The 23,835-nt window shown below is 54.1% G+C and overlaps 2 protein-coding genes across 7 annotated transcripts in view; both read right to left on the bottom strand.

Annotated features, from left to right (window-relative positions):
* FCGRT (Fc gamma receptor and transporter) overlaps positions 1-17,922 on the bottom strand; it is a 21,408-nt gene extending 3,486 nt beyond the window's left edge. The window contains exons 1-5 of one of the 6 annotated variants that reach the window (XM_081106844.1): positions 17,501-17,922; positions 6,624-6,710; positions 6,098-6,349; positions 5,337-5,612; positions 130-399 (exon numbers count right to left, since the gene is read on the bottom strand). In XM_081106844.1, coding sequence (XP_080962970.1) covers positions 130-399; positions 5,337-5,612; positions 6,098-6,349; positions 6,624-6,696 — 871 coding nt within the window. In that variant the 5' untranslated portion in view covers positions 6,697-6,710; positions 17,501-17,922. Of the gene's footprint in view, positions 1-129; positions 400-5,336; positions 5,613-6,097; positions 6,350-6,623; positions 6,826-7,343; positions 7,592-7,680; positions 7,763-17,500 lie in introns of those variants that run through there. The other 5 variants (XM_081106841.1, XM_081106845.1, XM_081106840.1 and 2 more) reach the window with 5 other exon arrangements.
* Positions 17,923-19,372: 1,450 nt separating this feature from the next.
* RPS11 (ribosomal protein S11) lies at positions 19,373-21,608 on the bottom strand. The gene is made up of 5 exons (XM_081107744.1): positions 21,521-21,608; positions 20,886-21,017; positions 20,311-20,386; positions 19,910-20,039; positions 19,373-19,547 (listed from the first exon to the last, which is right to left on the bottom strand). The coding sequence occupies exons 1-5, from the start codon at positions 21,533-21,535 to the stop codon at positions 19,424-19,426; spliced, it is 477 nt and encodes a 158-aa protein (XP_080963870.1). The 5' UTR covers positions 21,536-21,608; the 3' UTR covers positions 19,373-19,423.
* Between the last annotated feature and the right edge of the window lie 2,227 nt (positions 21,609-23,835).

The following is a 23,835-nucleotide window of genomic DNA, read 5'->3' as shown; positions in this document are numbered from 1 at the left end:
AGGGAGCAGGGGCAGCGGTGGGGCACGCGGCGGGCAGGACCCGCAGCCGCGGGTGGGGGCGATCAGCCTCGGGGGGAGGGGTTTGCTACGGAAGCGCCAAGGAAAACGCCATACCCCGCGGGACCTCACCCAGGCCCACGACGAGGGGCTGCGGCAGCCCCGCGTGCTGCACCACGCAGCGGTAGTGGTGCTCGTCGCCGCTGCGGACGGTCAGCGTGGACCAGGCGTGGAAGGAGCCGTCGCCGTTGGGGCCGAAGTTGCTGTCCCCGGCGCCCACGGCCAGCCCGTTCCGCAGGAAGCGCAGCTGCAGCTCCGGCGGGTAGAAGGAGAAGGCGCTGCAGGTGAGCACCGCCAGGCCGGGGCCGCCGGGCCGGGCCTTCAGGCGCATGGACGGCGGCTCTGCAGACAGACAGACAGCGGCCAGGCCTGAGCCCCCGGACCCGGACCCGGACCCCGGACCCGGGTCCCAGGGCCAGGCCCCGGGCGGGCTGGACAGGGACGCAGACGGGCCTCCAGTCCTTGCAGCAGGTCCCCCCGCCGCCGGCCCTGCACTGCGCTTCGCCTGGAGAACGTGATGGTACAAGGAGAGGGACCTGCCCAGGGGGACAGGGACCCAGCTGCCCGCCATCGGGGTACCCGGCCCTCATCCATGCCGCCCTGCGCGCACCTGTGCTGGGCGTCCACCGCGCCAGGCACGCTGAACAAGAGACAAAGTCCCTGCCTTCATGGAGCTTATGCTCTAAGGGGAGAGACAGATGACTGTGTACAAATAAATGAAAAGGCAACAGACTCTGAAAGTGGAATGATGAGGGAGAATAAGGCAGACCTACACTCATTACAAAGATAGTAAGAGGGCGCCCTGACCCGTGTGTGCTCAGTGGTTAGAGCGTCAGCCCCAGAACCCAAGGGTTGCGGGTTCGATTCAGGTCAAGGGCACGTTCCTGGGTTTCAGGTTCCCCGCCCCGTTTAGGGTGCATGTGGGAGGCAAGTGATTGATGTGGGCTCTCTCACATCAATGTTTCTCTCTCTCTTTCTTCTCACCCCTTCCCTCCCCACACCCTTCCACGCTCTCTAAAATCAATGGAAAAATCCTCCAGTGAGGACTAACAAAAAAAAAAAAAGAAAGAAAGAAAGAAAGGAAGAAAGAGAGAAAAAAGAAAAGAAGGAAGGAAAAAAAAGATAGTAAGAGGGAATTATGAAATATTTCATGCCAGCACATTTTAATGTCCTGGAAAAATCCCTAAGACATACAGCTTTCCAAAGCTGACAAAATAAAATTTGAGTAGTACTAAGTATTTAAAAAATGAATCCATAAATTCAAACTTTTCAACAAACAAAATGCCAGGCCCAGATGACATCATTGGTGAATTCTTCAAAACAACTAAGAAAGAAATAATCCTGTTCTTACACAAATTCTTCCAGGAAACTGAGAAAAGAGGAAGCTATTCCTAGCATGGTAGCCAGGGCAACCGTGATAACAAAACCTCACAAGGACATAACAAGCAATGGAATTTAAGGCCAATATCTCTCATGCAAATAGACTCAAATCCCTTAAAAAAACAAACACATTAACAGATAGAATCAAGTCATTTAAAAAATTTATTTACTTATTTAGCCGAAACCGGTTTGGCTCAGTGGATAGAGTGTTGGCCTGCGGACTGAAAGGTCCCAGGTTCGATTCTGGTCAAGGGCATGTACCTGGGTTGCGGGCACATCCCCCGATGTTTCTAACTATCTCTCTCCCTTCCTCTCTGTAAAAAAATCAATAAAATATATTTTTTTAAAAATTATTTACTTATTTATTGGTAATTCTCACCCAAGGATATTTTTCCCATTGATTTTTAGAGAGAGTGAAAGGGAGGAAGAGAGAGAAAGAGAAACCAATGTGAGAGAGACATATCAATTGGTTGCCTCCGGCATGCACCCCAGCTGGGGGCCAGGGATCCAACCTGCAACCCAAGGATCCATCCTGAAACCTAAGTGCATGCCCCTGACCAGGAATTGCACCTGAGACCCTTTGGGGCACAGTCCAATGCTCTAACCATTGAGCACCACCGGCCAGGGTAGAAGAATCAAGTCATTTATATGAAAGATAATACAGTATGACCAAGTGAAGTTTACTTGTGAATGTGAGAATACATGATGTTCACTATCACCACTCTATTCAACATTGTACTGGGGATCCCAGCCAGTGCAACAAGATAAGAAAAAGAAATAAACGGTATTAAAATTGCAAAAGAAAATAAAATGGGTCCAATATGACATAATCCAAAAGAAGCTATACAAATTTAATAGAAATAAGTAAATTCAAAAATTTTTCTGGATACAGGGAAATATATAAAAATCAATAGTATTTCACCCTGGCCCGTGTGGCTCAATTGATTGAGCATTGTCCCATACACCAAAAGGTTGCCAGTTGATTCCAGGTCAGGACCCATGCCCAAGTTGCTGGCTTGATCCCCAGTAGGGGGCCTGCAGGAGGCAGCTGATTGATGTTTAAAAACATATTTAAGCCCTAACCGGTTTGGCTCAGTAGATAGAGCGTTGGCCTGCAGACTGAAGGGTCCCAGGTTCAATTCCGGTCAAGGGCATGTACCTTGGTTGCGGGCACATCCCCAGTAGAGGGTGTGTAGGAGGCAGCTGATCGATGTTTCTCTCTCATCGATGTTTCTAACTCTCTATCCCTCTCCCTTCCTCTCTGTAAAAAATCAATAAAATATATATTTTAAAAAAACCAACATATTTAAGCCCTAGCTGGTTTGGCTCAGTGGATAGAGTGTCGGCCTGCGAACTGAAGGGTCCCAGGTTCGATTCCTGGTCAGGACACATGCCTGGGTTGTGGGCTCCATCCCCAGTGGGGGGCCTGCAGGAGGCATTGGATCAATGATTCTCTCTCATCATTGATGTTTCTATCTCTCCCTCTCCCTTCCTCTCTGAAATCAATAAAAATCTATTTAAAATAAATAAATATTTTAAAAGGCAATGATATTCTATAAACTAGCTACAAACAATTAGAAAATGAAATTTTTAGAATGACCATTTACAGAATCATCAAAAAATGTCAGTACTTAGGAATAAATCTATCCAAGGGTGTAAGACCTCTACCTGGAAAACTGCCAGTTATTACTCAGAGAAGTTAAAGGACTTCAAAACAAGCAAAGGGATACACTGAAAGCATGGATTAGAAGACAATGTTGTTAAGATGTCGATTCTCCACATTGGCCTACAGATACAATTTAATTACTATAAAAACCCCAACAGGACTTCTTTTGGGCCGAAATTGACAAGCAGAAATGTATACAGAAATGCAAATGACACAGAATAACAAAAGCAATAGAGCTGGAAAGCTCAACTACTAGATACCAAAACTTTCCACAAATCTACGTTATTGACTCAATTTCAGTCCAACGGATCAGTGGAATGGAAAAGTGTCTAAAAGCAATTTAGGAAAAAGGCCCCACCGCAGTGCAGTGGGGAAGACGGGATGATGATAGTCAACAAACGATGCTGGTTCAACTGAACATCCATGAAGGACACATGAGCCTTGACCCCTGTCCTCACACCATTACATAGAATTAACTCGAGATGAATCATGTAGCTAAATATGAAAGTTATTTACAAATAAGAAAAATATTTACCCATGTCTTTTAGAAGACGACGGGAGAATAGCTTCATGATTTTGAGAAAGGACATATTTATTTTATTTGTAATTTTTAGTTTTAGAGAGGGTGTGCAGGCGGCAGCCGATCAGTGATTCTCTTATCACTGATGTTTCTTTCTCTCTCTCCCGCCTCCCTTCCTCTCTGAAATTGATAAAAAACATATTTTTTTAAATAATCATTTATCTGCTTAGTGAAAAATGAATTCACAAGATACTACTACACACCCACTAGAATTGTTAAAATGAAAGGCAGTATCAAGTTCTGGCAAACCTGTGGAGCAACTGAAATTCACACACACACAGCTGGTGGGCGTACGAAACTGGTTCAACCACTTTGCAAAGAGCATAGCCCCACCTACTAAAGCTAATCCTATACATGGACTATGACTTAGCCATTCCACTCAGGGGTATGAAGTCAAAATAAATGAAAATACAGATTCATCCGCGGACATGGACAAAAATGCTCATGGAAGCTTTACTCGTGACAGCCCCCGTCTGGAAAGAAGCCATGCGTTGAGAAACTGTGTTATGGCGCATGCAGTGGCATAGTACTCAGCAATGAAAAAGAACGACAGACACACCCAACAACAGATTCCCGACACAAGCTGGAGCGAAAGAAGCAAGACACGCGCAGAGTTGTATGAAGCTCAAAGGCGGGCAATCCTGTGGCCACACAAGTCAGGTGAGTTGTTCTCCTTGGGGAGAATTGAATTGGAGGGGACACAAGAAAGTCTCCTGGGGTCCTGGAATGTCCTAGATCTTGATCTGGAGGGCAGGTACTTGGGCACATATAGAAATTAATCGAGCCCGGCCGGTGTGGCTCAATGGTTGGGCGTCAACCTATGAACCAGGAGGTCACGGTTCGATTCCCAGGCAAGGGCATATGCCTGGGTTGTGGGCTCGATCCCCAGTGGGGGGCGTGCAGGAGGCAGCTGATCCATGATTCTCTCTCGTCATGGATGTTTCTATCTCTGTCCCTCTCCCTTCCTCTCTGAGATCAAAAAGAATCTGTTTTAAATAAATAAATAGATAGATAAATCGTCCCTCTGACTGCCAGGTGGAGGGTGGTCCGAATGGAGGGAAGCTGGGATTGCAGGGTGGGGGGACCCTAGGGACCAAAGAGCTCCGATTCCAGCCCTTGAGAATCCCCCTGGCCTGTCCCTCTTTACAGCTTGGGTGACATGTGCTGCAATGGAGGTCACACGAGGCATCATGGGAGCCCCCAGAAGGCAAATGAGAGCCTCATGGACCAGAAGAAGAAGGTCCCTGGGCGTGACACCAGTGGAACCGGACAGAGAGCGACAGAGGAGAAGAGAGGGGAGGGCTGGTGTGAGCTCAGGGAACTCTGGGGGACTCCACCTGGCAGAGGGGTGCAGACGGAGAGATGTGAGGCTCAGGAGAGGGACGGGGCCACACCCCTGGGGGCCCCAAAGCCACGCTGAGGGCCTCGAGCTCCGTCCCCAGGGCTCTGGGAGCCACAGGAGGGCTGTGTGCGGGAGAGGGGCCGGGTCACCTCTGGGGACAGAAAGACCCTCGGGACCCCTGGGGGATGGGCCGGGGTGGCGGGGCCCTGGAGGCTGGGAGGCCAGGGAAGAGGCTGTGGGAAGAGGACGGGGCCTAAGGTGGGGCGCGGGGACGCAGATCCCTGGATCAGATTCCTCCGGGGGCCGCTCACCCTTCCACTCCAGGTTGCTGCGGCCGGTCTCCAGGTGGCCCAGCAGCCGCTGGGGGCAGGAGGTCAGCAGGAAGTGCCCCTCCTGCCACACGGCGTCCTCGTGCTGCTTCCACTTCTGACTGATGGCCCGCGCCTCCGGCCAGTCTCCATCCCAGTTGCCCGCCTTGGGGTCGAACTTCATGAACTCCTCGCCATTCAGGGCGAACGTGGCCACGGCCGCCGTGGAGTTGTCAGGGCCCATCTCACAGCCCAGCAGGCCCTGCAGGATGTAGGAGCCTGGGGTACCCCCCACAGGTGAGCAGGGCCCGGGAGCAGGGCCCCCCTCCTGCAGATCCAGGACTCAGAACCCCCAGCCCCTCCTCCCTCAGACCCAGGAGCCCAGGCCCCCAGCCCCTCCTCCCTCAGACCCAGGAGCCCAGGCCCCCAGCCCCTCCTCCCTCAGACCCAGGAGTCCAGGCCCCCAGCCTCCTCCCTCAGACCCAGGGGTCCAGGCCCCCAGCCCCTCCTCCCTCAGACCCAGGAGTCCAGGCCCCCAGCCTCCTCCCTCAGACCCAGGGGACCAGGCCCCCAGCCCCTCCTCCCTCAGACCCAGGGGTCCAGGCCCCCACCCCCTCCTCCCTCAGACCCAGGGGTCCAGGCCCCCAGCCCCTCCTCCCTCAGACCCAGGGGTCCAGGCCCCCAGCCCCTCCTCCCTCAGACCCAGGAGTCCAGGCCCCATCCCCTCCTCCCTCGGACCCAGGGGTCTGACCCCTGCCCCTCACCTCCTTCCTTCAAGACTGTGAAGGCCTCGAGGAAGAGCGCCTGCTTGACCCTGAGGTCGGCCGTCTCCTTCTCCCAGTACCAGGGCAGCTGGCTCTCCCAGATCCAGGCCCCGAAGGGCTCGGCCTGGCCCCGCAGGTCACTGTAGCGCAGGTACTGCTGCGGCCCCAGCCAGCCCGTGGCCCAGAAGGCGGGGGAGCCCGGGGCCGGGGAGGACACGGCGGTCAGGCGGTACAGCAGCGAGCGGTGGCCGTCTGCGGAGACAGGCGAGGGCGCCGGTGGGGCGGGCGGCCCCCGACGGGAGCGCGGCCGGCGCCCCGACAGCCGAGGCCACCCGGCCCGCGGGGACAGACCGGAGACGGGCGCGCGCACCCCGAGCGGCCCAGGGACCTGGATCGGGGCTCGGGTGCTGCCCCGACCCCCGGGCCGCGGAGGAGAAGGCGGTCAACAAGGTGGAACGCGCGCTCCGGGGGACTCGGCTCCCGCGCGCCCTTCCCGCCGCCCCGCCGCCCGCCGCGCGCCGCTCACCTGCGCGCAGGGTCCGAGGCAGGAGGACGAGCAGGAGACAGAGCCCCCAGGGCTGAGGCCGGGGCACCCGCATCCTGGGAGGGCGATCTGGGGCGGGAGGGGGCGCGTGACTCCCGGGGACCCCCGCCCCGCCCCGCCCGCCCCCGACTCCGCGGGGCTCGGCCGCCACGGCCCCCGCGCGGGCGCTGCGGGAGCGGGTTCAGGGCCCCGTCGCGGACCGAGACACGAACGCCCGACGCCTCCGCGAACTTTCACCCCTTAATTGGCTGCCTGTCGGTTAATTAATGACAGAGGCGGGGAGGGCTGCCACCCGCTCCCCGCCCCGGCCCCGCCCCGCCCGCCCCGGCCCGGGAGCCCCGCCCTCGGACCCGGGACTCTCCGCCCTCGGACCCGGGACTCTCCTCCCTCGGACCCGGGAGCCCGGGCCCCCAGCCGCTCCGCCCTCGGACCCAGGACTCTCCTCCCTCGGACCCAGGACTCTCCGCCCTCGAACCCAGGACTCTCCTCCCTCGGACCCAGGACTCGCCGCCCTCGAACCCAGGACTCTCCGCCCTCGGACCCAGGACTCGCCGCCCTCGAACCCAGGACTCTCCTCCCTCGGACCCAGGACTCTCCGCCCTCGGACCCAGGAGCCCGGGGCCCCAACCGCTCCGCCCTCGGACCCAGGAGCCCGGCCCCCGGCGGTCCGCCCTCGCTCGGTGTGCGCCCCGCTCCGCTCACCGCACCCGGATCCCGGCCCGCGCGGCCCAGCTGCTCCCGTGACTGGAGACCCCAGTTCCTCTCTCACATCCTGTCCGGAGACCGTCCCCGACGCGGGAATATGCACCCCGCCCCCCAGCTGCAGGGCACACCCCAGGCCCTGGGCCCAGACTTTGAGTGTTTGTCTCTGCCTGTCTTGAACGTTTTTTGTCCTTTTTTTTTTTTTAATCTGTTTCTCTGTTGCTCCCTGTGTTTTTCAGGTTGAGGGTGTGGGCCGCCCGAATGTCAGGACCGAGGTGAGAGCGGACCCCCCCTCGGAGCCCAGCACCCGCCCCCCACCCCCGCCCCGGGCCCTCACCTCATTTACCCCCAGGCCTCCCGCGGCTTCTGCGCTGGGCTCACTCCAGCCGCCGCTGTCAGTTCCTCTTGCAACCCCTCCCCCGAGAGGCCCGTTAAAGTGCCCTGCACTTCTTTTTTTCTTTTCTTTTTTTTTTTTTAAAACAGTATTTTTGTTTTAGGATAATGTTTTATTAGTAAAATAAAAACTTTGTATAAAAACATTACAGATCCAAAGCTCTTTTTTTTTTTTTTTTTACATTTATTGGTTCATGGTCCAGTTATGCATCAGACACTGAAGGGGCACAGCACATGCAAAGCCAAACGGACACTCAGATTCCACTGCTGCCAAATGACTCCCTTCACGCCAAAGCGGGGGTCTGGCCGGGTCGCTCAGCTGTTCAGAGTGTCGTCCAGATACACTAAGGTTGTGGGTTTCATTCTGGGTCAGGGCACAGACAAGAATCAACAAATGGCCCTGGCTGGTGTTGCTCGATGGTTAGACTGTCGGCCCACACAGGAAAGGGTCTCGGGTTCGATTCCCTGCCAAGGGCATGTATCCGGGCTGCAGGTTCAATCCCGGGCCCGGTCAGGGCGCGTGGAGAGGCAACTAGTCTATGTGTGCCTCTCACACCAATGTTTCTCTCTGTGTGTGTGTGTCTCTCTCTCCCCCTCCCTCCCTCCCTTTTACTCTCTCTAAAAGTCAGTGGAAAAAATATCCTTGGGTGAGGATTAACCAAAAAATAAGGGTCGGGGAAACAATGCTCGAAATCTGCCCAGAAACTAAACTGGCAGAGATGTTAACAAACTGGAAAGTCACCCATCAGCAAAAAGACACTTCTCATTGTTCTACAAGTGCGTAAAACCTGGACACGAGCCCAGCCTGCTTGGCTCAGTGGTTGAGCGTCGACCTATTAACCAGGAGGTCACGGTTTGATTCCTGGTCAGGGCACATGCTTGGGTTGCTGGCTCAATCCCCAGTGGGGGGGTGGGGGGGGTGGGGGGGGCATGTAGGAGGCAGCCAATCAATGATTTTCTCTCATTATTGATGTTTCTCTTTCTCTTTTCCTCTCTGAAATCTATAAAAAAATACTTTAAAAAACCAAACAAACCTTTTCCTAGCTGGCTTGGCTCAGTGGATAGAGTGTCGGCCTGCGAACTGAAGGGTCCCAGGTTCGATTCCTGGTCAGGACACATGCCTGGGTTGTGTGCTCCATCCCCAGAGGGGGGCCTGCAGGAGGCATTGGATCAATGATTCCCTCTCATCATTGATGTTTCTATATCTCCCTCTCCTTTCCTCTCTAAAATCAATAAAAATATATATATATATATATATATATATATAAAAACAAACAAACAAGCAAACCTGGACATGAACTCTGTAGCTAGCTTATTTCTTTTTAAAAAAAATTATTGATTTCAGAGAGGAAGGGAGAGAGAGATGGAAACATCAATGATGAAAATCATTGACCAGCCGCCTCCTGCATGCCCCCTACTGGGGATAGAGCCCGAAACCCAGGCATGTGCCCTTGACTGGAATCGAACCCAGGACCTTTCAGTCCACAGGCTGACGCTCTATCCACTGAGCCAAACCAGCTAGGGCACCTTTGGGTCTTTAATACCTTCTGACATGATCTCAGCACACAGTCCCAATACACATCACTATACCCTTTTCTATAAAGGACTTGAGCTTCTGGACTTGGGTATCTGCAGGGTGTCCTGGAACAATGCCCACGGATGCCAAGGCACACCAACGCTCCAGTCACCCGCCCCCGGCCCGCACGCCTGCGATAATGCCTCCATTCATTTGCTTTATTGTGAAATGCACAAAACGAAAGATTTACCATTTAATGGAACTTCTCCTGCCTGTGGGTCCCTGACTCTCTCATGTATGTGGGGTTCCCATACGGATGTATGTGTGAAGTTTGGTTATTTTCTCTTGCCAAAAGAAAAAATGACTTCCCATTCAATGACATTTACTGCATTCACAATTGGAACCACCACCCCAAAAAGGAGTCCCACACAGCAAGCAACCCTACCTCCCGCCCCCCCAGCACCCCCAGCCCTGGCGACCACTAATCTGCTCTCTGCGTCTGTGGATCTACCTATTCTGGCCATTTCATGGAAATGAGACCCTCCAATAGCGTAGCCTTTTGTGTCTGATTTCTTTCTTTTTAAAAAAAGGAAATATTAAAAAAAAAAAAAAAAAAAAGGAAATATAGCCTTACCAGTGTGGCTTAGCGGTTGAGCGTCTGCCTGTGAACCAGGAGGTCACAGTTTGATTCCCGGTCAGGGCACATCAATTAAAATATATTTAAAATAATAAAAAATAAAATAAAAAAGAAATATAGTTTTTATTGGTTTCAGAGAGGAAGGGAAAGGAAGAGAGAGATAGAAACATCAATGATGAGAGAGAATCATTGATCGGCTGCCTCCTGCCCACCCCACACTGGGGATCGAGCCCACAACCTGGGCATGTGCCCTGACTGGGAATCAAACTGTGACCTCCTGGTTCATAGGTTGCCGCTCAATCACTGAGCCACGCCGGCCAGGCTTGGCTTCTTTACTTAACATAATGTTTTTGAGTTTTATCCATGTTGTAGCATGTGTCAGAATTTCATTTCTTTTTTTTTTAATCCCCACCCAAGGATATTTTTCATTGATTTTTAGAGAGAGTGGAAGAGAGAGGGAAAGACAGGACAATATCGATGCGAGAGAAACACATCAACCGGTTGCCTCCTGCATGAGCCCCGACCAGGAACGGGCTGGGGAGGACCTGCAACCAAGGTACATGCCCTTGACTGGAATCAAACCCGGGACCCTTTGGTCCATAGGCTGATGCTCTATCCACTGAGCCATGCTGCCTAGGGCAGAACTTCATTCCTTTTTATGGCTGAATAATATTCCATTGCATGGATCTATCACCTTTTGTTTATTCATACATCTGTTGATGGCCGTGTGGGTTGTTTACACTTTGGGGCTATTATAAATAACTAGAGGCCTGGTGGGCGATCAGGGCCCATGGGGGCCTTCTGGCTGGCAGCCGGAGCCTTCTTTCGTTCCGCGCTGCCCCCTGGTGGTCAGCGCACGTCATAGTGAGCGATCAAACTCCCGGTCTCCCGGGTGAACTCCTGAGGAGACACTTTGCAGATTAGCCTTTTATTTATAGAGAGAGATGTTTCTGTGGACATTTAGGTACACGTTTTGCTTTGTTGTTAATAGCTGTTTTCAATTCTCTGGGGCATATACTCAGAAATGGAATTGCTAGGTCATATGATGTACTGGTCAAGGTTCTCCATAGAAACAGAACCAACAGGAAGTGTATATACATATATATAGAAAGAGACTTTAAGGAATTGGCTCACATGATTGTGAGGTTTGCTGAGTCTAAACTCTGATAGGGGTGGTGGGCAGGCTGGGGACTCAGGAAAGAGTTGCAGCTGAGAAGTCCGAAGTCAGGCAGGATGGAGAGGCAGGAAGGGCTGATGTAGCAGATGAGATGAAGCCCAGCTCAGTTGGTTAGAGTGTCATCTTGATACACCAAGGTTGCGGGTTTGACCCCCAGTCAGGGCACATACAAGGAGCAATCAGTGAATGAAAAATAAATCGAACAACAAATCAATGTTTCTCTCTCCTCCTCCTTTCCTCCTTTCCACTCTCTTTAAAACTCAATTTCCTGCCCTGACCGGTTTGGCTCAGTGGATAGAGCATCGGCCTGTGGACTCAAGAGTCCCAGGTTGGATTCCACTCAAGGGCATGTACCTTGGTTGTGGGCACATCCCCAGTGGGGAGTGTGCAGGAGGCAGCTGATCGATGCTTCTCTCTCATCGATGTTTCTAACTCTCTATCCTTCTCCCCTCCTCCCTGTAAAAAATCAATAAAAATATATTAAAAAAAAAACACCTCAATTTCCTCACATGAGGATTAACAACAACAGCAAAGGGTGAGAGGCTCCCTGAGCTGTCCCAGCACCTGCTACACAGCCCTGGCCGCCCCCACCCCGCCCCCCCAGCTCTGCTGTAATAAGCAGGGTGAACTCCGCTGCCTGAGTCCTGCAGGGCCGTCACCAGAGGACCCCGCCCTGCCCTGGGTCGTTGGTAATCTCAGGCCTCCACCCCAGGCTCCTTGGGTCCCCGAAAATACAGTATCTTGAGGCCCAGCAACAACGTCTGTAAAGGCTCCACTAATGTCCCCAGAGGAGTCGGTCCCTCTGTCCCTGGGATCCTCCCAAATGAGTCCTGAGCCCTCAGAGAACCAGCCACTGGGGCCTTCAGCCCCAGGACCTCTCCCGCCCTTCAGCTTCTGTTGTAAAGCTGAGCCACGCCCCCCACCCCCACCCCTGGCTTCTCTCGATTATTGTCCCTCACCAAGTCTTGCCCTATCCAGAACCTCCCCACGAATGATGGACAGACAGACACAGAGTGTCAGGTAGTTAAGCAGACAGACAGATAATAAATACACAGATGCCCGGCTGGTGTGGCTCAGTGGTTGAGCATCGACCTTTGAACCAGGAGGTTACAGTTCAATTCCGGGTTAGGGCACATGCCCGGGTTGTGGGCTTGATCCCCAGTGTGGGGCGTGCAGGAGGCAGCCGATCAGTGATTCTCTCTCATCATTGATGTTTCTATCTCTCTCTCCCTCTCCCTTCCTTTGTTATCATGTCCCAATGGGCCAATCAAAAGTATATATTTAAAAAAATAAATACACAGATGGACAAGGAGTCAGATGGATGGATAGATAGATGGAAAATTGGAAAATAAAGAGAGATAGACAGATACACAAAACAGATAGACAGACACATAGCAAAATCGATAGACAGAAAAATAGAATCAATTAGACAGAGCCCCCAGGACCTGCTATGGCCCCCCTAGCCGGCAGGAAACCATCACTTTCCCAGGGACCCCCGCCCGTCTAGCTAGATTGCTTTCCCTCATTCCAAGGTCCCCACTATAGGGGACCTGAGACCCCACTAAAAAGGGCCCTGAGGTCCCTCTCCATGGCTCTGTGCGTCCCCTTCAGATGCTCGGGGTCCTTCTCCAATGGTTAAAACACCCCCTAGGATTCTGCTCTATTACCCAGGACCCTGAACCAATCCCAGGAGAGCCCTGGGGACCAGTCCTTGGGCTCCCGCCCCCCACACACCCAGGGCCCTCGTGCACTGTCCCGGGCCTTCCCAGTGGCCCCAGGTCCTGCTATAACCCTCCACTGTCCTTCAGGTCCCGCTTTACCCATGTCTGGGTGTCCCAGGTCCTGCTGCAATGCCCATCAGCGATCACTTGGACACCCCTCAGACCCTACTCCACCACTGCGCCCTCTGCAGAAGTCCTTTGGTTCCTGATAAAATGTCCGCAGGGCCCTGGGCACTCAGAAGGCCCCCTGGGTCCTACTAAAATGGACGCAGTCTTCCCTCGTGTAGCCTTGAGGGTCACCAAATGGCCTCAGGGTGTCCCCTCTAAACCCTCTAAGCACTGCCTGGAACCTAGTAGAATGCCTCTTAGACCTACCATGAAGTCTTTTATTTAAAAAAAATTTATAGCCCTAACTGGTTTGGCTCAGTGGATAGAGCGACGGCCTGCGGACTGAAGGGTCCCAGGTTCGATTCTGACCAAGGGCATGTACCTTGGTTGCGGGCACATCCACAGTAGGGGGTGTGCAGGAGGCAGATGATGGATGCTTCTCTCTCATCGATGTTTCTAACTCTCTATTCCTCTCCCTTCCTCTCTGTAAAAAGTCAATAAAATATATTTAAAAAAAGATACAACCAATGAAATATTATAAAGACTGGCCACCTCCCTTTAAGAAAATAAAAATAAAAATAATTTACAGGTTTGAGAGAGAAACATCGAATTGCTCTGCTCTTTCATTGGTTGCTTCTTGTGTGTGTCCTGATCGGGGATTAAACCCGAAACCTTGGTGCATCCGGACGATGCTCTAACCAACTGAGCTACCCAGCCCGAGCCCTGCCATGAAGCCTTTAAGGTCCTGCTAAAACAGGGCCTGCTCGTGTGTCCCCACAACCACAAAAGTGTCCAGGGGGTCTGGGAAAATTCCCCTGCAGGCTTGGGGTCCTGCTTCAGCGGCCATCCATCCACACGGCCTGGGATCGTTGTATTAGGGCCCTGTGGCTGCCATAACCCAGCACCAGAAACAAAGTGGCTTAAAACAATACAGTTGTGCCAAGACCGGTTTGGCTCAGTGGATAGAGCGTCGGCCTGCAGACTCAAAGGTCCCGGGTTCGATTCCGGTCAGGGGCGTGTGCCTGGGTTGTGGGCATATCCCCAGTGGGAGATGTGCAGGAGGCGGCTGATCGATGTTTCTCTCTCATCGATGTTTCTAACTCTCTATCTCTCTCCCTTCCTCTCTGTAAAAAATCAATAAAATATATTAAAAAAAACAAAACAAAAAAAAAAACAATACAGTTGTATTGTCTCTAAGGTCTGGAGACCAGAAGTCCAACATGGTCCGCAGGGCTGGCTCCTTCTGGCAGCTCCAGGGGAGAATCCTTTCCTTTGCCTTTCCCCGCGGCTGGAGGCCACCTGCATCCCCTGGCTAGTGGCACCATCCTCCATCTTCAACACCAGCACCTCCCCTCCTCTTTGACCCTGCACCCTTCCTTATGTCTCCCTGACTCTGATCCTTCCACTTCCTCTTATAAGGACCCTTGTGATGACATTGGTCTCACCTATTTGATCCAGGATTATGTTTCAATTCAAGATCCTGAACTTAATCCCATCTGCCAAGTGCTCTTTCTTTAAAATAAATATATTTTTATTGATTTCAGAGAGAGGAAGGGAGAGGGAGAGAGAGATTGAAACATCAATGATGGCAGAAAATCACTGATCGGCTGCCTCCTGCACACCCCCACTGGGGACTGAGCCTGCAACCCGGGCATGTGCCCTTGACTGGAATCGAACCCGAGGCCCTTTCAGTCTGCAGGCCGACGCTCTATCCATTGAGCCAAACTGCATAGGGCACAAGTCCCTTTTTAAAATATATATATTTTTATTGATTTCAGAGAGGTAGGGAGAGGGAGAGATAGAAACATCAATGATGAGAGAGAATCATCAATTGGCTGCCTCCTGCATGCCCCCCACTGGGGATGGAGCCCAAAACCTGGGCATGTGCCCTTGACTGGAATCGAACCCGGGACCCCTCAATCCACAGGCCAATGCTCTATCCCAGGGGTCCTCAAACTACGGCCTGCGGGCCACATGCAAATACAAATATTGTATTTGTTCCCGTTTTTGTTTTTTTTTTACTTCAAAATAAGATATGTGCAGTGTGCATAGGAATTTGTTCATAGTTGTTTTTTTTAAACTATAGTCCGGCCCTCCAACGGTCTGAGGGACAGTGAACTGGCCCCCTGTTTAAAAAGTTTGAGGACCCCTGCTCTATCCACTGAGCCAAACCAGCTAGGGCTGCCAAGTCCCTTTTATCATATAAGCTCTCATATGCACAGGTTTTGGGGGATTAGGGCAGACCTCCATGGGGGACCCTCGTCCAGCCTACCACAGGCACCCAGGACGCCCTCCTTTGCCCCTGTGGGACTGTCCCCTTTCTGATCTGCTCTCCCTCCAGTGAGAATGGACCCAGGGTTTAGCCCCCAAACATTCCCCCATAACTTCCCTCCTTCCTGCTTTAAAAGAAAAAGCCCTGAGGGTCCTGGCCCCTGAATGCTCACTGGGAGTCCCTTCCAGGGACCGTGGGCTCGTCTGTGTGTTCAGGGCCATTCACAGCATCGCTGGCGGTGTCCTCTGGCATCCCCAGGGTCCTGCTCTAAGGATGTCTGTGCCCACCAGATCCCCTGGGCTCCTGTTATCACATCCCAAGGGGCCAATCAAAAGCAATAGAAAGCCCACGGCAGGACCGGTTCCTAGTCTGCCGGGCCCCGTGCCAATCGAGAACATGGGGCCCCTTGTTCCGACTTCAAGACCGTTCAAGCAGAGTATTCAACCAACCGAACAGCCGCTCAGCCGCGTGGCCCCCGGGGTCTGTGCAACATACGCGGCCCAGGCAGCTCTGAGCTGTGCGCCCTGGATGGCCACCTTGACCACCCCTCCCCACTGCAGCTATAGTGCCCCCTACCGAGCCCAAGAGGCAATCACACCCGAGTTCAAAATCAAATCCTGCCTCTTTCAGGCTGGCTTCTGTGAGAATTGATTTTTCTTCTTTTTCTAAAATACATGTTAATTTATTTCAGAGAGGAAGGGAGAGTAAGAGAGAGAAACATCAGTGATGAGAGGGAATCATTGATTGGCTGCCTCCTGCACGCTGGACTGAGCCTGCAACCCAGGCATGTGCCCTTGACCAGAATCGGACCTGGGACTCTTCAGTCCAGGGGCTGATGCTCTATCCATTGGGCCAAACCGGCCAGGGCAGGCCTTGATTTCTTTGCCGTAAAACGGGGATAATTGTGCCTAGCTCGGGAGAGAGGCTTCGGCAAGGCAAAGGTTTGGCACAGGGCACACTGCTCCCCTCAATGCGCTCCCACACCCCAGCACAGTCTGTATTTGTAGAATGAACGGAGGCAATCATGAGTGGCCTGGCTGGTTTGATATGCCCCTAAAATTCTTCTAGAATGGCGTCGGCGTCCTGCTAGAACGTTCCAGCAGAAACCATCCCCCTTCCCCTGAAGCAATCTGTAGGTCTGTTATAACAAGTGACAAAGCTGGACCCCCTATAATGTTAGTCCCCAGTTTCCCCAAGGCGGGCTCAGGGCAGCACTGAAATACACACGCGCGCGCGCACACACACACACACACAAATACACACACAGAAGCCACTCCATTCGATTGCCTCACAGCCCTGGGGACCAGTTCAATGAATGCAGGTGCCTGCTACACAAATAAAGCCGATGGACCATAAGGTAACCGGGCACTGCAACCAGCAGGTCCTGTTACAGGACCCGAGGTCCCAACACAATCCACATCGCTGGGTCCCGCTCCCATAAGACACCTCGGGCTGCAACAGCATGGCCAGGGTGGCCGGGCAGGTTCTCCCGTGGCGGCGACAATAGCTGCAGGGCCGCCTACATCAGGACACACCCAATCTGCCCTGTTTTCAGGTCATGGGCCTGACACCTGTTTGTCCTTGAAAACCCAGGGCCCTGCTATGAAACTGCCTGGAGCTAATTTCCCTGTTCCTGGGGCCTCCTATTAAAGGTATGCAACTGAACATTCCAGAAGCATGCGAAAATAAACTCAAGATCCCGTGACAGGCCCAGGATTCCACACCACGTCATACCTCTGGGGCCACCTGCCAGACTCTTGTCCCGGGACCTGCCCCAAGCAACAAAGGGCCCAGGGCCGGCTATACCGAGTCCCCCGCACCCCCCTTCTCCAACAGACTCCGGGCTTGGGCAGTGACTTCCCTAATATCACTTACCGAACTGGTTCCGCCCTATTAACACACGTGACCACAGTTGGTCCTCCCCATGGGGGCAGGGTGGGTGAACCCATTTTACAGGTTAGGCAACTGAGGCTCCGTGGTTGTGGGGGGGTCGCCTGCGCAAGGTCAAGCCCCCGATGAGCAGCAGGGCCAGACTTCAGAGCCGGGCCTGTGGTCTTAATGTTTGTTTGGAGGTTTCTGGCCCCGTTCACTGCTTCCTGTTATTCTCTGTGTCTTGTTCAAACCCACCCTATGAGAAGGTGGGGACTTAAGTTCAAAATTCACTCATTCACGCACCTAAACGTGTATGGAGCCGTCGCAACGTACTCCACGCCCTGGGGCTGCAGGCATTCCTGCCCTCTCGGAGCTTGGATTCCGGTGCTCAACAGATAAACAGGCAACACAGTATAGAACTTGTACAATAAACCCACGAATAGATCAGAAATAGGACTCACCTGTCCATGTAGACAAAGCAGGGAAGGGTGATTGGAGGGTCGGAGGTTTGGCCAAGTGGAAGGAGGTTAGTGAGCTTTAGAGACTACGGAGTCGGAGTCGGGGCGGAGGGGGGGCAGGAGGCAGGGGGGAACCTGGGGTAGTGCTCCAGGTGCAGGACACAGGCTCAGAGGAGGGGCCGGGCTGGTGGGCACAGGCAGGCAGAGGGAGGGTGGGGAGGGCGGTGGGCAGAGGGCAGAAGCACCCAAGTTGTGATCCAAGGAAGGAATTGCATCTCCAGCTGCCCCAGGGCGGTCCCACTCCTCACGCAAGAGAACTGTCGCGCCCACCGTTCTCTTCTGGGTCTTTGTGACCCACAGGCCCACCAGAGGCGTCCCCCAGTGCACACCAGGCGCCCGCCCCACCCGTGACTAGGCAGCCTGACATGGTGGGGTGCCAGGAGACGCCCCAACGACCGCTGGGAGGAAACAGGGGAGCCGGGCTGTTGTTGTTGTAAACATGGAGGCCCCACCCTGAACGGAAGCACCTGCAGGGGGAGGGGGCTCCCCGGCAGCCTCAGCCCCTCAGGGTCCCCAGCCCTCCAGCAGGGGCGAGGCGGGGCGGGCTTGCAGGCTGAAATGCGGGCGGTGCCCCTTGTGACCTGTCCCTGCCCCTTCCTGCCCTCTTTGATGTGGCCCCACTTCCTCTGGCAGGAATCCACGCCCTCGCCGGGTAAAAGCCAGAGCCGGCCGATCCCGGGCGGCTTCCCTGGACGAGCGGACGAGCGGGCTCCTCTCCTCAGGGCCCCGTCTCCCAACCCTGTACCATGGTGTGCCAGTCCCTGGTACAGGCATGGGGGGCAGGGACCTGGGGACCCCAGCAGCGCCGGCCCCGAGGGGCGAAGCCAGTCTCCAGCCATGCCTTCTACTCCAGGCCTCCACGTCTGCTTGGGTGAGGGTCCCCCCCCACCCCCCCGCTGGTCCTTTCTCCTCTGAACTCGCCCCCCCCCTCTCCCCCCCGCCACCCCTGGTCTGGCCTGTTGTGTCCAGCTGAACCCTCTGTGGTGTCTCCTTGTTTCTGTGTGACACTCAAGGTCCCTTTTCCCGTTTTGTTTTGTTTTTGCTTCTAACAGATCTCGTTCTGCTGTTACCAACAGCCAACCCCTCCGAGCTCCCGTTCTCTGGCCATCAGCAATCTCTCCCCGAGTTTGCATGACTCCCCACCTCCCGGTTCTCCTCTCCCAGCCCCACCTCCAGGGGCTCTCTAACCAGCCTGAGGCCCAGCCCAGCCTTGCTATGCAACTTGCCCTCAAGACCAACGTCCTTAATTGGATTTTCAGGCAAAGAAGTTTCCAGAATCTGAGACCTGGGGCTCAGGCACTGGGATGCCAATCAAAGAACCTGCCCCTCAGAGGAACTTGCTCATCTGCAAAGGGGCATGGTGCCCACTTGGGGAAGGGGACTCCCAGCCTCGCTCCCCCACTCAGGACTCAGGAGAGAAAGGCCAGGTTGAGGTCAAGGCCCAGATTGCGGCTGCTTCTTCATCCCTCTCCCCAAGGAGGCCAGAAAGGGCCCAGGAGCCCCTGCCCTCCCTCACTTCCTCCCCAGGGACACGGGGTGGGGGTGGGGGTGGGGAGGCGTAGGGGAAAGACAGCGGTGCGGGGTGAGACAGCAGCTCAACGACAGGTAGAAGGTGACAAGGACCAAAGGAGACGGAGAAGTGCAGCATCTTTAATACAGGCCGTCTTCACCCAGAGACAGGACAGGAGGCGGGATCTGGCCCCCATTCCCACCCTCACGCCCCAGAGGGTAACTAAGAACCCATCCTTCTCGTCAACCTGCTCCATCCCCAGGGACATACCTCCCTCTGGAGAGGCCAGACACCGGGAGCCTGGCTGTGACTGAGAAAATAACTTTATTTGGTTGGGGTGGGGGCAGGTAGCCAGCTCAGAACTTCTGGAACTGCTTCTTGGTGCCGGCGGCCTTGGTGACCTTGAGCACGTTGAAGCGCACCGTCTTGCTCAGGGGGCGGCACTCACCCACGGTGACGATGTCGCCGATCTGCACGTCTCTACGGAGGGGGCAGCGTGTATGTGACATGGGGGACAGGGGGCGTGAGGCTGCCCCTCAAGAGCCTCCTTTGTGGTCACCAGGCCGAGGCCAGAGCTGAGCTTCAGGTTCCAGTTCCAGCCGCCCCTTTGTCATGACTGATTGGGCACAAGCTCTGAGCGAGGCACCAGGCCCAATCCTGTACAGATGCTCCCAACACACCTCCACTTTTACGGAAATCTGGAGGCTCACCTGCAGCGGCCTCCCCCCTCCCCCGGCCTGTTTACTGCCTCCACAGGCACCTGGGGTGACCCATGTCACTCAGACCTGAGTGCAGCCCACCCCTCCTCTCCGCTGGGCAGGGTGGCTGCCCACAGTGCTCACCTGAAGCAGGGGGACAGGTGCACCGACATGTTCTTGTGGCGCTTCTCGAAGCGGTTGTACTTCCGGATGTAGTGGAGGTAGTCTCGGCGGATGACAATGGTCCTCTGCATCTTCATCTTGGTCACCACGCCTGGGGGAGGGGAGGCTGTGGGTCAGGCTCCTTGGGAAAGGGGGCCTCAGGCAGCCCAGGGCATGCTGGGAGCTGCCAAGCAGCGTTAAGAAACCTTGGTTCTGGCATCAGTTCTGCCAACTGGCTTTCTCAGCAGCGCCTGTCACAGGCATCTGAAGACCATCGTGAAAACAGACATCACCTGCCAGGGCCCAGGAACCAGGAGTGTCCCCAGCCCCTCTTCCCTCAGACCCAGAAATCTGAACCCAAGCCCCCCAACCGCCCCACTCACCGGACAAGATGCGCCCTCGGATGGAGACATTACCGGTAAAGGGGCATTTCTTGTCAATGTAGGTGCCCTCAATGGCCTGGAGGGATAAGGAAAAGAAGTAAGGCTTGGGGGTAAAAAAATGGAAGGGGAGGGTGTGTGTCTATAATACTCTCAACAATAAAGATAAAAAAAAAAAAAAAAAAAAAAAGTAAGGCCCTAACGGGCTTGGCTCAGTGGATAGAGCACCGGCCTGCAGACTAAAGGGTCCCAGGTTCGATTCCTGCACATGCCCGGGTTGCGGGCTCGATCCCCGCCCCCCGCCCCCCCGCGTAGGGGGCGTGCAGGAGGCAGCCCATCAATGATTCTCATCAGTGATGTTTCTCTCTCCCTTCATCTCTGAAATCGATAAAAATATATATATTAAAAAAAAAAAAGTAAGGCTTGAGTAGCTAGTTCCTGGAAAGAACAGCGGGGTGCGGCCTCAGAGACAAACTACAATTCCCAGCAGCCCTCGGGGGACACGCGGATGTGGGCGGGGCAGCCGGGCCGGCACATGTGCGGAGCCGGGTCCCCTTCTTCCTCCCCGGGGGTCCTACCTCCTTGGGCGTCTTGAACCCCAGGCCGATGTTCTTGTAGTATCGCGGGAGCTTCTCTTTGCCGGTCTCTCCCAACAGGACCCTCTTCTTGTTTTGGAAGATGGTGGGCTGCTTCTGGTAGGCTCGCTCCGTCTGCGGGGACGAGGGGGCGGGTGAGGCCGGAGCGGGCCGCAGACCTTCCCGGAACCCCCAGGACCCCCCCCCGACCCCCAAAGGTCTCCTGCCCCAGAATCGCCTCCGCGAACTCTGACCCCAGGTGTCCCTCTAATTCAGACCGAAATCTAACCCGGGGTCACTCCAGCGTTTACGCTCCCAGACAGTTCCCGCCGCCTGCAGAATTCACTGCTTAGAACCCGGAGGCAGAATGGCACCTCGGGCACCTTTCAGGAAGGATTACTGTCCAAGACACAAAGACATCCATCCACCCGGATCCACTGCTCATCTAACGTACACGACTTCCCAGAGCGGAGCCCCCGGGACTAAGGAGGCGCTAACGCAGATAACGCAGACCCGCGCCCTCTGCCCGAATTAGCCCCCGGGAGATCGGGGGCGCCCGGAATTATCTCCCCAACTGGGGCGCGGGGTCCCGCTCTCCCGGACACGCCCCTGAGGCCCGGGAGGGCCCGAGCTCGCACCTGAATGTCCGCCATCTTCCCGGCCGCTTGAAAAAAAGAAAGCCACAGCGGCGTCCGGGTTTCCTTATCGACTGCGCAGGGACTGGAGAGGAAGTGACGAATAGGGGACCGAGTAGCACGATTTGGGGCGGTGCCTTGGGCGCGTCTCTGATTGAGCGACGTCTCTCAGCAAGCAGGTGATTGGGAGACTGCACCGACGCCGCCATGATGGAGGAGGGCGGAGAGGCGGGGCGGGCACTGTCTCGCGATAATTCAGCCATCCATTGTCTGGACGCGCTAGTTCGCATTGGGAAGGCGCGGCCAGCTTTGAGCCCGCCTACGTTATCGCGAGAGTTACAGGGAGGCGGTCGGGTGTCTGCGCGCCGTGAGATCACGTGGGCTTTGGGGACCGCGTGGCGGTGTCCGTACAGGGCGCGAGCGGGATGAGGCGGCTGCCATCTTTCTGCGGGGAGGGAGGTCGTGAAGTGTTGGGCCCTGCGCGGCGGCGCCGCCAACTTTGTGCGGGGCGGTGCTGCTCCTGCGCTTTTTTCTGTGAAAGGCGTCCTCTTGTGTCCCGTTTCACCCCCAGACCCTTCTGCTGGTTTTCTGTCCGTAACGGCGCGGTTTCTGCGACAATGGAAATGTCTGCGCTTTCCAACACCGTAGCCACCGAGGACCTGAACTTTTACCTTTAATTTCATTAGATTTAAAATTACACGGAGCCAGCCTCCACCACGTTGGGCAGTACACAGTACAGGATATATGAAATATTAATGCTATAAACTTACGATGTTATTTGAAAGCTTATTTAAATTTGTTTTGCACTTGATAGCTTTGTGAATTTTCAATGGTACATTTTTAATGGGTGGTGGTTGTCCTTTTGGGGGTAGCATTAACGGGGACTTTCTGTTTTAGAGCTCCTGTGTTATCTTTATAATTTTTCTTTGTAAAAAAAAACCAAAAAAACCACGTAGTTCCTGGAACTTTTGAACGACTTGGAAAGTATTTATGATATTAGTTTGTTGTTTTTTTTTTTAAAAGGCAGGGCCCACCGCTGTTATCAACAATGCGTGTTAACCTGATTAAATGTTACTTAGAAAAAAAGCTAACAACGCGTGCCCAGCGGTTTACATCGCCAGGCGGTGCGATTAGGTGCGATTTCCTCTCTGGTGTGTCAAAGGCTCAATATTTTGCAAGGTGTTCAGGGTGGCTGGGGAGATCTTGGTGATAAGGGAAAAGCAGAAGAAATACTGCTTCACTCTGCAAGGGCGCTGGGTCCTTAGCTTTTCAGCGTTTTGAGCACAACCCACAATAGGAAACAGCATTTACAGTCTCATCAAACAGCTTCTCTCCTTTCCCGTCTAACTTTTAACTCTTTCCTTTCCTTCCTGCAGTACATTGATCCCCACACCCCCCCACCCCGTTTTCATTTGTGTTTCACTTATCTATTTTATGGCTGGGTTGATTTTTCACCTGCATTGTAAACAGCTTTGGTGTCCAATAATAAACTTCAGCCAACGCTGGCAGATTTCACAGACACTGTTTCCCAGCATTTCCTAACAAAAATGCAAATACTATTTGATCTGGAGCCGTCCCCACTGAGCACAGAAATGCCTATTATAACAGGACCCTCCTGCCCTAGCGGGTTTGGCTCCGTGGATAGTGCATCGGCCTGTGGACTGAAGGGTCTGGGTTCGATTTTGGTCGTGGGCGTGTGCCCGGGTTGCAGGCTCAATCCCTGGTGGTGGTGGGGGGATGTGCAGGAGGCATTGATGTTTCTCTCTCTCACCCTCTCTGATATCAATATATATATATTTTTAATATATTTTATTGATTTTTTTACAGAGAGGAAGGGAGAGAGTTAGAAACATTGATGAAAGAGAAACATCGATCAGCTGCCTCCTGCACACCCCCCACTGGGGATGTGCCCGCAACCCAGGTACATGCCCCTGACCGGATTCGAACCCGGGACCTTTCAGTCCGCAGGCGGACGCTCTATCCACTGAGCCAAACCGGTTTCGACCTGAAATCAATATTTAACATTTTTTTAAAAAATATATTTTATTGATTTTTTACAGAGAGGAAGGGAGAGGGATAGAGAGCTAAAAACATCGACGAGCGAGAAACATCGATCAGCCGCCCTCCGCACACCTCCCACTGGGTACGTGCCCGCAACCCAGGCACATGCCCCCGACCGGAATCGAACCCGGGACCCCTCAGTCTGCAGGCCGACGCTCTATCCACTGAGCCAAACCGGTCTCGGCTGAAATCAATATTTAAAAAACAAAAAAACCCCAAGACCCTCCCTATGGCACCCCCGTGGACTGGAGAGGTGT

Source organism: Myotis nattereri, assembly GCF_964212035.1.
Source record: "Myotis nattereri genome assembly, chromosome: 15".
NCBI classification, from domain to species: domain Eukaryota; kingdom Metazoa; phylum Chordata; class Mammalia; order Chiroptera; family Vespertilionidae; genus Myotis; species Myotis nattereri.
The sequence above is the reverse complement of the archived record's forward strand: the minus strand, read 5'-3'. Positions and strand labels throughout refer to the sequence as shown.